Source organism: Hippocampus bargibanti, linkage group LG02 (assembly GCF_051943395.1).
Source record: "Hippocampus bargibanti isolate YZ-2025 linkage group LG02, ASM5194339v1, whole genome shotgun sequence".
NCBI lineage: Eukaryota > Metazoa > Chordata > Actinopteri > Syngnathiformes > Syngnathidae > Hippocampus > Hippocampus bargibanti.
This window is the reverse complement of record NC_142735.1, coordinates 12,569,635-12,581,015: the sequence shown is the minus strand read 5'-3', so window position 1 is coordinate 12,581,015 and position 11,381 is coordinate 12,569,635. Positions and strand designations below refer to the sequence as shown.

At 42.3% G+C, this 11,381-nt stretch overlaps 1 protein-coding gene across 1 annotated transcript; it reads right to left on the bottom strand.

Annotated features, from left to right (window-relative positions):
• Positions 1-57: 57 nt before the first annotated feature.
• On the bottom strand, positions 58-5,442 carry smu1a (SMU1 DNA replication regulator and spliceosomal factor a). The gene is made up of 12 exons (XM_089017198.1): positions 5,335-5,442; positions 4,161-4,371; positions 3,935-4,087; positions 3,748-3,858; positions 3,482-3,610; positions 3,282-3,401; positions 2,741-2,857; positions 2,526-2,653; positions 2,018-2,144; positions 1,774-1,941; positions 660-812; positions 58-579 (listed from the first exon to the last, which is right to left on the bottom strand). The coding sequence occupies exons 1-12, from the start codon at positions 5,358-5,360 to the stop codon at positions 481-483; spliced, it is 1,542 nt and encodes a 513-aa protein (XP_088873324.1). The 5' UTR covers positions 5,361-5,442; the 3' UTR covers positions 58-480.
• Between the last annotated feature and the right edge of the window lie 5,939 nt (positions 5,443-11,381).

Sequence of the window (11,381 nt, the reverse complement as noted above, 5' to 3'; positions counted from 1 at the left end):
GAATTTATAATTACGGGAAAACATTTCCACATTCATTAAAAATTGAACACAATTACATGCCGCTTAAACAGCTTTATTAACAAAGTTAAGGTGGAAAGGCATTAAATAAAGTGCCTTGTCCATAACTGAGATGGTGATTATTGTTTATAACATGGACTGGAATCATTCCATTGTAGTTTTGTGTGAAATTTGTGTGCCATTGTATGTATGTCAATGATACTACAGGGCAAAATAATAACAACACAACATAAGCATAGAAAGTCCTAAAAATATTTACATAATCAGGAAAAAATAGAGGTGTAAAACACAACAATAAAAACGAATCCACCTAGTTGAGCCCCAAACTTTCTAGGAAATCCACCAATGGGTCATGTGTCTGATGCCAATTCTTGTCAACTTTTCCAGGTGGATCACGATGTCACCGTGGTGGCCTTGCCACACGTTAACAAGCGAGGCCCAAGAGTACACGTCTGGGATCTTTTAAGGCTTCCAGAGCTTCAGGAGACCGTCTTCACCGTAGGTGGCGATGAGGTTCTGGTGGGGGTGGTGGGCTATTCCAATCACGTCCTTCTCGTGGACCTGAATGAGGGAGATAGGATGGGAGTAAGAAATATGGATTCCCGCTAAAACTGAACTACTTGGCCACATATGCTCCGTACCGTCAGCGTTCTTTCCAGCTTGCCTGTGACAGTGCTGAAACAGTAGAGCACATAGTCTTCGCCCACACAGTAGATCCACTCGCCACGCGGTGATAATGTGCAGCACACAAAGTCGCCTCCTTCTCTCTTACCCGAACTGAAACTCCTCACGATCTGTAATTGATCCACAGTTCTGACACTTAAATGCTGATGATTTTGTTCAAATCTAAAATAAACACCATTTTTTTGTAGCATTATCTTTTCAATAATTCCTCACGTCCACGGCCAGCAGGCCATTGGAGCAGCATAAACGGCCGCAAGAGACATTTGCTTGAGCAAGAGAGCACGACAACACAACAGACTGTGGCCTCGGTGATTTTTTTTAAATGGTTACATTTAACTCATTCATGACCAGACGTGCAAAAATGTGTCCACTCCATTGCCAGGGCATTTGTCATTTTCACTCAAATTCCAGGACCCACAGAATATTATAATAACTGACTATATAAACATTCAATGCAGCGTAAGAAACCTTAGACTCTCTTCTTTCATCAGAAAAAAAAAGAGTTAATTCCGAAAATTGTATGGGTCTGTAGTAATATGAGCTTGAAATGAGGGTGGCTGTCCAAAATACAATGCAATGCATACATATTGGTTTATATAGAGCTTTAGCAACAGCTGAAGCGGGAACAAAGTGCTAAAATAGGAAAAAAGGGAAATGCTGCCCCCTTGTGGAAGGGAAAAACATTGCCAGATGTCTGGCCAGCGCTTTAGCGGCCACCCCACAAGAAAAACTAAAACCCGAACAAATTCGGGAACGGCAGTGAATGAGTTAAGCGAGTATACAGTCGAGTTAATATGCACCAATTTTGGCAAATGTATTTTCTGATTGATTGATTGCTTGTCATTGTCAGATATTTTACAGAGGAAAAAAAGTGAAATCAATAGGATAATCAAGCATAAAAAGGTGAATGAATGATAGCACTAGTCCAGGGGTGCCTGAGTCAAGACCTCGAAAGCCCTTACCCACTCTGTTTTACATTGTTTCAAAAATCCTGACTGAAGTGATTAGCTCATTAGCAAGCTTTGCTGAAGCCCCAAAACACTCTCTGTTTTTGTGCGTGTGTGAGTGTACCTGTCCCTGCATGTTCATGATGACCACGGTGTTGGAGCGATTGCACACCACAAAATGTTCTGGGTTCTTGGGTAGCAGGAGGACGTTGTTGACGGTAATGTCGGTGCCAGCCGACGAGCCCAGCGGCTTGAAGGTGCTGCTACACTCTGTTGTCTTCATGTTCCACACCTAAGGTACACAACAAGTCATGTATAACCGCGCACACATGCACGCACGCACGCTCACACACACACGACAGGCGCACCTTGACCGTGCCATCAGAGGAGGCACTGACAATGTGGTGGCCATCGGGGGTGAATGTGGCCTCATTGACAAACGACGAGTGGCCTCGGAACTCTTTCAGGGACTTGCCCGACTTGAGACCGTGAATCCTGACACACAAAACATTGTGAGGAAAAGAAAAAACATTCCCATTGTTATATTTATCATGACTGATGATATAGATATGGTACACGGTAAGTGCGTAAAACATTACATGTGATGTTAACATTGATTGAGCAGAGCAGTATCAAACATCAAATGGGGCATTAAAATAGTAGAGGTGTACAATGATAAAAACAAAAGTTGATTTCAGATGCAACATTGGTGTACGTATGTATAGACAAATGTGATATGCAACACGTAGGGTATAATAAAGATGTAAAACTGAATGTAAGATGCATTAGCTGTGGAAAAAAATACCTTTCCTTTCATATATTTGTGGTGAATTCATAGTTCAGACTCACAGTTTTGTGGCTGAGGAATTTTCTCACCTTATTGTCTGGTCAAAGGACGCGCTGAGGATCTGGCTGCTGTCCTTGCAAAAAGTCAGGCAGGTGACTCCTTTGCTATGTGCACGTTCGAACCTTCTTAAACACTGGCCGCTCTGGATCTTCCACACCTGCCCAGACATGGGATGTATAAGGAAGCTCAGCTCAATGGTTCACGGCGCACACACAAAAAGGCAGACAAGGCAGACAACGCAGACCTTGATCTTTCCGTCTTGGGCGCCGGTGGCCAACATCTCTGTGTCTCGACTGAAGCTCATGCACAAGACAGCGTCGTCCATCATCATCATGTTATCCTGAGCCTGGTACTTGAGATCCTTTTGAAGACACACAACAGTACTGACAAAACGTACTGCATTTTAAAATGGATGAAAAAATGTTTTCCCCATTTATCCTCCCCAATGTAGCAAGCAAAAAATGGATACACTGTAATAATGAACTGAGACATTCTTCCAATGATTGAAATGTCCTCAGATGTCTTCACCATCTTGATATGTGATTTCAGCGTGATGGCAAAATTATGTAACTAGCCACATTGTGACATGACGATGTGGCAAAAATCAAAGGGGCTGGCTCGCAGTCCCACTTTTGGAAAAGGGCAGGTTTGGGTGTGTCGTTTGACACTTGCTCATTGGGCAAGCTCTGCAGAGAGCCAACTATTGGCATAGAAGTCATTAAAAAAGTCACTTTGCGGAAAACACTTACTTCCCTTTGCCTGCCTGCGTGTGCGTTTTCTTTTACCTTTCTGATTTTGCCTGTGGTGAAGTTCCACACCTCGATGAAGCCGTCCACAGAGCCAGTCACCAAGTACTGGCCATCAGGGGAAAATCTGGAACATTCCACGTGGGATTTTTGGCCAAACTGTAAAAGCAATTTGATATTGTTAAGGGATTTGAGCCTCGCTTGGAAATAACCCGAGAGGACAAGTACTCCGGTACTACCTTGATGAGCTTGCTGAGCTGCGTGGGGAAACGTTCTTCTTCGACGTCTTTGACGGCAGCTTTGCCCCTGAACAAGTCGATGGTCATCCCGGGGGGCAGGAGACCCTGATGCTGCTGCCACTTGAGCGACTGCTCACAAAAACAGGCAAAACTATGTCAAAATGCAGTGAAAATTGGGGGGGGGTCGTCTCACTTGCTTATTTTTTGTTCCTAATTGCTGTAAGATGTTTTCTATTTTCCCCAGGAGATTTGATGCAATTGCTCACCTGGCCCAGCAGAGCCATTAGACGAGACGGCGGGACCACGCTGACCTCCCCCGCCAAGGCATGAGCGATAGCCGCCCGACGCTTCTCTTTGCTGCTGCCATCAGGATATGCCTGCAAATAAACTAATTAGAATCCCACTTGATGATCCTCAAATATGATGAAGACAACAACAACATATCTTCCTCACCTCGCGGGGATCGAAGTAGGAGCGAGCCAGCAGGTTCTCCAGGTGGATGTATCTCTCCGGCTGGGTCTGCTTCAACATAATCATTGGGTCTGTTTGCCTGAGGAGGGAACGCGCTGCACCCAACTCTCGCAGCTCTATGAGCTCTAGCACAACCTGGACACAATAGAAACACACAAATGTTACCGGGCACAGGCAAACCACAAATTCTCAAATAAAGTGAGCTGACCTGCTCGTAAAGATCTACAAGGGTCTTGTCAGGCAACTTGAGGGACTGGATGGCCTGGAGGACAGTATCCCAATGGCCGCTGTTGATGTCGGCCACAAAGCTATCAATACTGTCCACCGTGTTTAGCGACACGGTGGTCTCCTCCTGGAGGGTCGCCAGCGACCTGTGCAGATTGTTCTCCTTCAGGTACTGCATGATGAGTCGAATGACGCTGAAAGAGACATTAGTTGCGGTGGTGAATCTCACAGTGAAAAAACAAGTCACTCAAGAGCAACCCTTTGATTTCTAAAATGAAGAGATGAGCCCAAGACCTTCATAGATGAAGAAAAAAAGATTGTGAAAGCCGTTATGGTTGAAGCAGTTATAGTTATGTAATGATCAAGCATGTGGGCAAGTAAAGTCACAGTCGCTAACACTCTTAGCCATTTATTAAACAGGAGTAATGAGAACACATAAAGGGAACACACTGAAAGAACGGTACAACCCCAAATCTGAAGAAATTCACGTAGCCACACCCCGTAAAGGGACACAGGCAACACACAAATATGACAGTTTATTTAATCTTGGTGAAATAGTTCTTTTACACAGAGCAGTTTTTCCTGTACACCCTGTAAAAGATGTATTGTGGTGTTTTTGGGTCTGCAACGCAATCCTGCATTTCATGTTAGTAGTGAAAATTGAATTTATATAAATATAGAAAAAGTCACGAGTTTGGAAACTGAACAAACTGATGTCGTAAATTAAAGTTCCACTGACATGTGTTTCCTCTTGGACTTTTACTTGCATTATAATATTTCTTCTTCACATACTACTCGTCTCGTGAGGATTCGTGACACCGCTGCCTTAGGTGAAGGTACCGAACCATCATTTCAAATGTGTGTTTGCATCCCCAGTGCTTAGTTTCTAGATTGTAAATCGAATTAGAATGTCGCCCACGAAGAAAAGAAGTAAGACAATCCTATTCTAAAATATCCTAGTATGTTTAGGCGTTGCAAACAAATCATTTGATGCCAATTTAAACTGGACTAGCTTAACATTGGAAACGCTCGAGCTAGCGTAGCTCGAGTGGCCTTGCATTGGAGAACATGTATTGTTATTAAACGCGTGTGATGAAAAATAATGTTTGTTGTTTTGTGTGCTTTGGTCGCTTAGTGTCAAGTGTTTGTTTACTCACTCTGCCGATTCAATTTCCAGAGACATGCTGAGTTTTGTGATGAAGAATTTCAACAAGAATAAAACGCGAGCAGAAGCTGTTGACCCGGAAGTGGACCGAAGACCTCCAATCCGCTTTTGGTGTTTAATGTTGGGTTGAAACTTGCTTAGCGCCCTCTCTTGGCAATTTGTAGTAGTGGAGCCATTTGATTCGAACGCGGTTCAAAAGGAGTCTCTAAAATAACCGAGTGGAAGGTCAATAGAACAAAAGAGGAACGCAGAATATGTCGATGTCAGCAAATACTGTAGAAGAGCAGCACTCTCCTCCTCTACTGTTGACATACTGATGATGGCGCATTTTTTGCAAGGCTTCGATGATGGATCACGTGTAATTCTTTATGAGCATGAGGTGTTCGAATAGATGTACAGTACAGTCTGGATTTACACTGTAGAAATCCAGATTTGTAAAAATTCAGGTTCAAATACTCATTCAACAAAAGAAAAAGTGCATCCAGAAACACTCTCAAGTGCAAAAGTATAGAATCTATAAATCTAAAATAACATATATACGATATACGATATACATGTACATGTATTATATTTTTCATTTACTTACAATAGCAATTTTCATCACTTGAAAACAACCGTCATCACCAAACGCCAATCAGTATAACAGTCATTGTCTCCAAAATCATTCAGGTCACCAAAACAATTCTAAATGATCACAACTATAAACATAACACGTCACCATGCCTATTTTGACCAATCATCATCCCAATTATTTGCACCGCCATACGATTCATTTACTTGGCATCAAAATAACCTCCCATCACGAAATGAATCATTCACGTCACAATAACAATAATTCACAGCAGGATAAGAATCACAAGTTACCTGAATAATCATCCATGTCACCGTCACATCGCTAATCACAAAACCTCTACAAATAGCAAATGTTCACCCTGTTTATTCAACTATTGTCATTGGTAAGAACACGCAATAGGGGACGCTGCATGCACACATTTTCCCCCTGGCCTCTGAAGGTCTTTCAAGGTGAACATGTTTTGATGCTCCGAGGTAAGTAATCGTGACATCATGCTGCAGTTTGGGGGAAGAAGAACCGGTGGGACGTGGTCATGTTTGATTGCATCATATCCCAGAAGTCCAAAACTTGTAGGAGGCTGTCACGAGAATAATGGTGGTGGCATAAAAGCGAGAGGTTGAGGCAATGGGCCACAGAGTATTTTTTTTAATCAACTTTTGATCTGAAGGGCCACATTATCTGTATAAAAGAGACAAATAGGCCTGGTTATTTGCAAATTATGTAAATTATCCTTCATTTCCCAATTACTACATTTCATCAGACCAACTTTTTAATTGAGAGTAACCTTCCATTGATTGTATATATGCAATACTGAAAAGTCCATTGGGGTGCCAGGGAAACAGGTGGTGCGTCAAAAATACCTTTATTGAACAAACTCAGAATAGCACACAAACAGCTACATCCAGAAAAGAGTTATCTACCCTTCGTTCCGTGGAATAAGAAACCAGCCACTTCACCTTATGCTAAAACAGTTTTCCATTGTGTGTGCAAGTATTTGTTTTAGGTTCATTCCACCAGATTAGAATTTTTGGAAATAGTCAATCCCTGATGCCATTTTGGGGACAGAGATTGAGAATTTTTTCGAGAAGGACGAACAGCCATTTAACTAACGACTGATAGAAACACTCCTAACCTGTTTTTGTGTAATACGACCATATACAAGTAACCTATCAAACCTAAGGTACAATATCCTGTATTTAGTTTGATGGAAACATTTCAGATTATTTCCTACTTGCGAAAGAAAAGTGCACAAGCAAGATTTCTATGAATGTGGACCTTTTATGTAAATTGAAACATTTTTATCATATTATCATGTATTTTAGCTTTTTATAGACTTAATCCACTCAACTCATCATTATTTTTACAGTGCTTTCACAAGACCTGCCACTGGAACAAAACACTTCACAGAACATAAAACATACTGTAAAACACTAAGATTAAATCACAAAGCCTGGTCATTCCCTAAAGGACTCAGAGTAGAGCCACTGCTGTTCCGCATGGAGTGCAGCAAAATGAGGACAGTTGGGCATCTGGTGAGGATGCCTCCTGAACATCTTACCGCTGAGGTGTTCTGGGTACGTTCCGTGGGTACGTGGGAGGAGGCCTTGAAAACAAGCCAGAACACGCTGGAGACGAACCCCCTCCGGGAGAGAAGAGTGGTAATGTCTTGGGAATGGGACATTTAAGCTCCAACCAAATCTAAGTGAAAGAAAATGGAAAGATGCATGATTTAATTCATGATTTAAACCAACATGGTCAGTGACAGGACATAGAGGTGATGAAGCTTGATATTCTGTTAATGAAATGTATTCTGTCTAAAAGTAGGGGGTCCCGAGTTCATGGTTTGATATTTATTATTTTCTTGACAGCATTTGATAAGGCAAATACATATTTGGGTCTGTGTGCAAACAGAATTCTCATAAGCTTGCCAGCTCGAAAGCATCAAGAGGTCCTGTGGGAAGCGGCTGATATGAGTGCTTGGAACACGGCGAGCCTTTCACTTCTCCATCCACTCTTGCGTGTGGTGCAAATGTAAGTGTCAGGTGCTTTGAAAAACACTGGCAAGGAGGCTTGCTGAGTGAAAAGCATTCAGCCTTGCACACCCACACATAGACCATAATGTCGCATTTAAAAATGAAGAAAAAAACAAACAAATGCATAAAAGGGTGCAGAATATTTTTCACACCCATTCTGCATACCAAGATGATTATCAGCCATGCGTTCATGAGGCTTAGTTGCACATCTATGCATGATAGACATACCTATCAAATGTCACACTGCCAAGAGAACCTGCATTCAAAGGCTGAGATATTATGAAAATGTGTGTTCTGTGTTAAATATAGATGAGATTAGATGAGCTTTTATTTGTCTCGTAGTGGAGAAAGGTATATTTCACAGCAGGAAAAATAAAAACAAACAATAAAAACAAATCAGCCCATTTCCAATGGAGCTTGTGCGCCATCTTGTGCATTTTCTGGGCGCTACATTGGAGTCCAGACGGCTCGAATTGATACGGAGGGACTTCTTTAACCGATTGCAAACATTTATGCTTTCCTCTTCAGAACTATTTGAATAATATTAATAACTGGATGAGTTACAAGAAAGCATCTTCTCCTAATCTGAACTCTCTGAAGCCATTGTTTTGATTCTGGAGCAAGGCAGTGTGTGACCAATAGTGACCGCATGAACAAGGGGGCGGGACTTTCTGAATCTGCCCAGTTCCGAGCTCATTTTGTGGCAGTTTTGGGACACTTTAAGTCATTTTTATTGGTGTTTTGCATTTAACTAAAAATATCAGCCTGCGTGTTTTGGGTATTTTAGATGCAATAAAACGTTTTTCTGATGTCAGTTAGGAAACATAAAAATGGTGTTGTTGTCCTTTAAGCACTTTCTGCACGCTCATTGTTGCATGAAGCAGTTGCAGATGAAAGAGGAGAGGATCAAAGCGTCCTTTTCACCAGTGGATCAGGTATGTCATGGTGTGAATGTGCACGTCTGCTACAAACTAAATGTTGAAAGCAAACACGACGCTGTAGCATCCATTGACGAAAAGAGATTGTCTCACATCTCCTGCGCCACGTAAATCCCCTTCAATTCCAAGCCACGACAGTTCCATATCCGCATCGGTACTCTGCGCAGACGCTCCTTTCTTCTCATCGCGGGTTCCTCAAGCCATGCATCCATCCAGCCGCAGATTGTCCAACAGCACTGACCTTTCTGGTGAACAAAGCGGGACTGTGAAAATGCTGCCCATTACAGGCGCGAAAAAAGCACAAACGCCCCAGACCTGTCCAGCGATGGCGGTGAAACGGCACCGACATTCCTCCCAATCAAACACGGTGCTGGCATATTCATGCTGCCGAAAAGGCGCAACCGCTCAGCAAATACTGAAACAATATCCGCATCCGGTCCATACAACGCACAACAACACAAAAGAAAACACAAAAACAACAACAAAAGCAAGACTCGTGAGAGCACTTGCCGATGGCTGTCTACTCGGGTGCCATCTTGGACTTCTAACATACAGGTACTTAATTGACAAAATGCTGCCATTCACCTGACAGTGACCAATGGAAATGGCCACCTATGCCTTACACGCCCAGGGCTGCAAATTAAGTCGATCATTGGTGGCAAGTCAAAAGTGTCATGTCCACAGTGTCATGTCCCATCGGACCATAATGACCTGTCATCATCATGGCAGATAAAGAACGTTTGCTTCATTCTCTCTTCGTTGGACCCAATCATTGTTGGCTTTTTCCAGCAATGCAATCATAGATCTGAAATGTCAGCCATTCACTCTCTCTTATTCACACCTATTCAGTTTGAGGTGGGAGTTTTATTACTGTTCTCATTCCCACTGTATGGTATAACTGTCTGATTGAGGATCTGAAGGAGCAGCGGTACCTCAATATTCAGGTTGATATTGCGACTTGACAAATCTTGTAGCTCAATTAATTTAGCTCTCAAATTAATTGGAAACAACTGAAAGAGCATGAATATAGCTCCTGCCAAAACCCACCCCGCTAAACAAAAAGAAACATTGATAGAACAAGAATTAGAATTTGGGACGAGAGCCGTGAGCATAGACGAAACAGAAACAGAATGAAAACAAAACCATGACACGCACCGAAAAAAATTAGTCTACTCGTAAGTCAAGGTACTACTATTATACTGTATATCAAATTGGTGGTTGCTGTGACGCTAAAATTCCATTTGCATGGGAAGTCAACAAAATGGGAAAAAAATCCCTCATGCTATTTATTGCAAGTTCGTGTTGAATTATGGATAGACACAAATTAATACTTGGAACAAAAGGTGGCACTTATCATTAATCCTCCCTACTCAGCCCCCGCCCTTTTAATGATCCTTATATGATTTCTATGAATAATTGAGAATTTAATAATGCCACCGTCACTGAGGACACGATCACATCACCGCATATTCATTCTCAATAAAAAGCTTTTAATCAGCGGCCGCACCTTTTCTTCTATATTCGCCTGGTTTTGAACAATAGTCAGAATTTTGTTAGTAGGTTTTATGATGTTTGCATGACTCCTCATGAAAATGCATTCATTTCATGCTTTCATGTTGAGGTGCGTAAGTTATTATGAATAAATGATGTGTGTATGATGTATTTATATCTAAATATATGCAAATCTATATGTGCTTGTATAAACTGCTCATGATGACTAATCTCTGCACATATTTAACACTGCATTACAGAATGTCCGTTTTAGAAACAATATTGAACATCAAAGACCAAAATGCCCGGGAAATCAAGGAGGTGTGTACTGTTGTTTTCCATTGTCAAAATGCTAATTATTTTGAAAGTCTTATAATTTTAGACATATAAGACAAAAAAACAACATAATGTTATGTATGGTATTTCAAGTCATACCTGAAAAGAAAAAGGAAGCCTCCCATTAGACTTCGGCTCACTGGGCTCTGTGGAACACAACAGGATTAAAACAAACAATCAAATAAATAAATAAGCAAGTCCCAAAGTTAGATTCATTTTGCATCGTGAAATTTGGTCAGGGCGGCCCGGTAGTCGAGTGGTTAGCACACCGGCTTCACAGTGCAGAGGTCGCCGGTTCGCGTCCCGGTCTGGCCTCCCTGTGTTTGCATGTTCTCCCCGGACCCGCGTGGGTTTTCTCCGGGTCCTCCGGTTTCCTCCCACACTCCAAAAACATGCATGGCAGGCAGATTGACCACTCCAAATTGTCCCTAGGTGTGAGTGTGAGAGTGACTGTTGTACGTCTTTGTGTGCCCTGCGATTGGCTGGCAACCAATTCAGGGTGTCCCCCGCCTCGTGCCCGAAGACAGCTGAGATAGGCTCCAGCAACCCCCGCGACCCTAATGAGGAATAAGCGGTACGGAAAATGAGATGAGATGAGATGAGAAATTTGGTCAGCATGTCTGTCATGGGAGTCCCACAAAAAGCTTCAGGAATGCCGGCTGGAGAA

What these genes read in the sequence shown, in the direction of transcription:
- smu1a (XM_089017198.1), bottom strand. Translation starts at nt 5,360, where the DNA reads ATGTCTCTGGAAATTGAATCGGCAGA. An exon ending in TTGTAGATCTTTACGAGCAG is followed by an intron (nt 4,088 to 4,160) that starts GTCAGCTCACTT and finishes TATTGTGTCCAG; the next exon opens with GTTGTGCTAGAGCTCATAGA. An exon ending in TCATGAACATGCAGGGACAG is followed by an intron (nt 813 to 1,773) that starts GTACACTCACAC and finishes GATCAATTACAG; the next exon opens with ATCGTGAGGAGTTTCAGTTC.